The sequence below is a fragment of the Poecilia latipinna genome, unplaced genomic scaffold (genome assembly GCF_001443285.1).
Source record: "Poecilia latipinna isolate Pla-1442-1.1 unplaced genomic scaffold, P_latipinna-1.0 Scaffold2758, whole genome shotgun sequence".
NCBI classification, from domain to species: Eukaryota; Metazoa; Chordata; class Actinopteri; order Cyprinodontiformes; family Poeciliidae; genus Poecilia; species Poecilia latipinna.
In genome coordinates, this window is record NW_015115374.1 from 55,850 (window position 1) to 60,359 (window position 4,510).

The window sequence follows — 4,510 nt, forward strand, 5'->3', positions numbered from 1 at the left end:
AAAATTAAAATAAAATTATTATAATTATTATATTTATATATATTTATATTTATATATATAAAAATATATATATATATATATATATATATATATATAAAATATGACTTAAAAGAAATTTTTTTTTCTAATTTAACACCTTGAAATTGGGCCTCTGTCTCTTTAAAAGCTCCTGCTCTTTCTGAAGCTCCACCTCCAGGAAGTCATGGCTCCTCTATTAACCCTTTAGCAATGTTTTCACCGGCGTTGCTCTGAGCAGCAGCTCCTATAATGAGCTCAGCAGTTCCACCAGCTGTTGGCTAATTGCTGCTGGCTAGTCTGAAGGAGCTGATAGGGGGAGGAGATACGCCTCAAAGGCAGAGCTAGGTTCACCCAGGTATTTTGTACAGCTGAACGGTTGCCATGGAGATTAAAGGGTCAATCTCCCTTTTTGCCAGTATGTTTTTGATAGCGGAATAACATCATATAACATTATATGTTGGAAAGCTAAAAAACAAAAAAAAAGGATTTCATACTGCCCCTTTAAGAACTTTCAAAACAGAGGATTTTCTTGAGTGAAAAATTAGGAGTTCTGACTGTAATTCATTCAAATACTACAGAAAAAATGTAAGCAGAATTTTTTATTTCTTTAAGATGACAACTAAATCCCTTGATAACTAGAGGGTTTTAGGTTGGAAATGTATTCATAAATAAACAAAAATGTTCAACTTTGCAAACTTTTAGGTTCTATTTCACTTTGTGTTTTGAGCCATTCGGTCTGTCAATATTGACGTGTTAATGCGTGCAGCTAATGTAAAAATTTTAACGTGTTAAAATCTCATAATGCAGATTAATCTACTGTTTTGACCTGAAAGCCTCTCCAGAGCAGGGTTACCGCGTTCTGGACCCGACACACGAAGAGCGACAAACGACAGCAGAAAGCAACAAAAGTTTGAAACATCTCAATTTTCTTGTGTTGCGACAAATTGTGACTGTCGCCTTGTAGCACAACATCCACAGGAAATGAGACCTGGAAAGATGTTTTGTATCAATCAGCAGTTCAAGAATGATACAAATTTATTTATTAAACCTTACATTTTTATTGAGGGTAAAATTACCAAAATAATTTTCTTACCATGAAAAATGTTTTTCATGGCAAGAAATGAAAAAATGTTAAGTACGACACAAAGTATTTGTCTTTTTATAACTAAGCTTGTATAATATGTACAACCAGGTCTATCCTGAGACTTTTATGGGTTTTATTTCATTTCTCAAACTTGGCTAAATATAGAAAACACCAAAACCTGTTTCCAGCCAAATAGATTTTGAAAACTAGGTGCCTTTGTTTTAATTCGGAAAAATATTTTTCATGTTTTGGATCTATGATAAATAACATAATTTTCATACAAAATCCAAAGAAAAAAAATCAGATGACTATTTGGCTAATTTTAGTTTATATATATATATATATATATATATATATATATATATATATATATATATATATATATATATATATATATATATATATATTTTTTTTTTTTTCTAGCCCTGTGGATACTTTTGACTTAACCTGGCATAAAGGTGATGTTTTAATTTCATTATGGTAAGTGAATGTGTTTAAGAGGAACATTTGATGTGAAACTGTCTCAAACAGGAAGAGGATTCCTGCGTTATCCGTGTTGCTCTAAATGAAGGTGCAGAGCGGATCAACAGTGTGGTTAATAAAGCAGCCAGACTTCAGCAGTGAGCTGTTAGCATATCCAAAGATCCCTTGTTTTAAAGTCAAGTCGCATTTCTTGAATTATGCCAGCAGAGTGTTTAGTATGCTCCAAGTGCGACAAATGAGCACCTGTGTTAACAGCTTAGCGGCCTCATAAATCACTCAATGTTTTACATTTAATTATGCTGCTGTTCATGTTCAGTCTCCTAAAACTGGCTTAAATTGAGCAAAGTGTTCACGACTTGAAAAAACCTGCATGAATCAGAGAAACGTCATAAGTTTGGTGCTTCAACTTACCGTAGACGTAGAGGACGTAGTCATCGAAGGACTCGCCCAGCGGGTTGGACGCCACACACCGGTACGTCCCGTTGTATGACTTGTTCAGATTCTCGATGTAGAGATCGGCGCCGGTGATGACTGCGTGGGACGGGACGTCGTCATCCACCTTCAGCCAGTTGACCCGCTGCGGCCTGGAACCAGAACATCAGGAAACAGTGAGGACAAAGAGACGCTGGAGGTCCTCAACCATCGGCCCGGATGCCCACCGTCAGCTAAACCAAAGAAGGTTGTTGAATAAACCGTGGAACATCACAGAGGAGCCAACATTTGAAGAAGCCAGGGACAAAAACTGCCTGCAAAGACTTCAAACTTCCTCTGAAACAGCCGAATTGGCACCAGTTTTGATAGATTTGAAGAAGGTGGGGGGTCCAACTTCACTCAGGTTAAAGCTGTCCTATGTGCTTCTTTTGAACAGTGAAGAACCAGTCTATGGCCTATACAAAACATGTTCATTACAGCTTTTTGAACAAAATCATTCTTAGAAAATGAGATTTTAGTTTGCCCAGTTGTTCCTATTTTGAGCCATTTTAGGGTGTCTTGTCACTTTATATCCCAATAAGCTGCTGCTGGCCACACCCCCCAACTCCACGCTTACACTCAGACATGAAAATGAGTGCAAACAGATGCACAACTACACAACCGTACATCTTTGAAAAGCAGAAGTGGAGCCTCCTGCACAACCAAAAAGAATGCAACATGTGGATTCTGGGTGGTAAGTCATCAACAAATCACTTGTCTTTTCCAGCAACCGCTGCACAACACATAAAGTCATAAAACCAAGTTGGAGCAAGTTGGAACTCAACTTGGGTTGCTAGGTAACGGGCGGAGCTCCATATGGGTTGCTAGGTAACAACTTGGATTGTTACCTAGGTGACGCTCCATTCTGGAGATTTTTGAAACTTCTCATTTTCCAGACGCCAAAAAACAAACTTATTGCCAAAAAACTGGCTGAGTGTTTTTTTTTTGGTTTTTTTTAAGCGGCAAGACAGTTTATAGAAGCTGTAGAAATGCAAATGGAAGAACAAAAATGTCCAAAATGTGAATTTAGCATAATATGTCCCCTTTAAAACTGCCTGTTTTAGTTGTTGAAACACCAAATAAATCTTGTTGTTACTTCCTTCCACAGGGTTGCCACACACAGTCAGACTCCAGAGCTGCGCGCACACAGACTTGGCAGACATGCTTTTACAGGAGCAGTAAAATGTAAAATCGACTGTTTTGAGCTTTATATCATGTTATAATGTTATTCACTCATCAAAAACATAACTGGAGAGTTGCTTTGGTTCTTTCATGCATGTTTGAGAAATCCATACCAACAGATCAACAGTTTACTGCTGTAAGTGTGTCACATAAACCCCAAAAACACAAAATCTTACCAAGTATCTTTGGTTTAGTTAGAGCATCTAAAATAATTTATAGAATCCTGTTGATGGGTAAAAAGTTTATTTTTCCATTCTGCTGCTAAAACAGGTCTATTCCAGACATAATTTTGATCAATTCTAAAAAGAGTTTGGTTATTATGGAGACTAATGAATTTAAATCTAATTGTCTCCTTGTGTTAAATGAATGCTACTAATTGCAGCAGCTATTGATATTTTTACCTGTGTAGGTAGGCAACTATTAAGCGTCAGCCTTTGTTCTGGTTTCTTCCTGAATAGCAGGGTGGTTTATTCCATTTTTATGACAATAAGCTCCAAGTGCCCTGAGTAGCAGCGGGTTGGGGAGGGGGGAAAGGAGACAAAAAACATCTCCATTTGGCTGCAGCGGCTTCCAGAGGCCGCTGCCAGCTCCCGTTATTTCCCCTGAGCGCGCTGATGGCCTCTCTTGTTGCATTTTGTTGCGCCGTTTTAAGTTGCTTCCCTCCCTTTGAAAGCAAATTTGGTGGGGATCAAGCACACAAATCGAAGAGGTGGAGAAAAAAAAAAAAAAGATGAAGCAGAAAAAAATTCAACCCAAAAAGAATCCGAAGCAAAACAAGCAAAGCCCAAGTGTGTTTAATGGCCGACAGAAGTCAACAAAAATATAAGTTCTGATGGAGCAGATATTCTATAGGTGGACTGGATGTTGTGAGAGGAGCTGAAATGAATTCAGTGGAGGCTGATAGACAGAGATAGACCAAAGAGGTAAGATGGGGATGCAAGGAGAGAGGAAGGGCAGGCGTCTGGAATACAAATGGCCGCCTGCAGCCGGGCGCGGCGCCGCTATCTGCTGTAATGACTACACAACTCTCAGCAGCTCTAATGAAAATGACTTCCAATTCCCGGCTCACTGTATTGATTGTGTTTTCATCTTTAGAAAATGAATACAGGGAGCGCTTGTCTCGATGCCAAGTTTGAAAACCGTGGGGGTCGGTGGGGTTGGAGTGAGTGAGTGTGTGTGTGTGTGTGTGTGTGTGTGTGTGTGTGTGTGGGGGGGTACAGGGTGTTTTTGTGTGTGTTTTGTGTGTGTGTGTGTTTGTGGTGTGTCCCGCTT

At 38.9% G+C, this 4,510-nt stretch overlaps 1 protein-coding gene across 1 annotated transcript in view; it reads right to left on the reverse strand.

Annotated features, from left to right (window-relative positions):
- The window catches only part of LOC106939044 (cell adhesion molecule 1-like), a gene marked incomplete at its 5' end in the record, with an annotated part of 68,659 nt that overhangs the window by 50,119 nt on the left and 14,030 nt on the right, over positions 1-4,510 (reverse strand). The window contains one exon of the mRNA XM_015021311.1: positions 1,997-2,169. Within this exon, the coding sequence (XP_014876797.1) occupies positions 1,997-2,169 (173 nt within the window). The remainder of the gene's footprint in view (positions 1-1,996; positions 2,170-4,510) is intronic.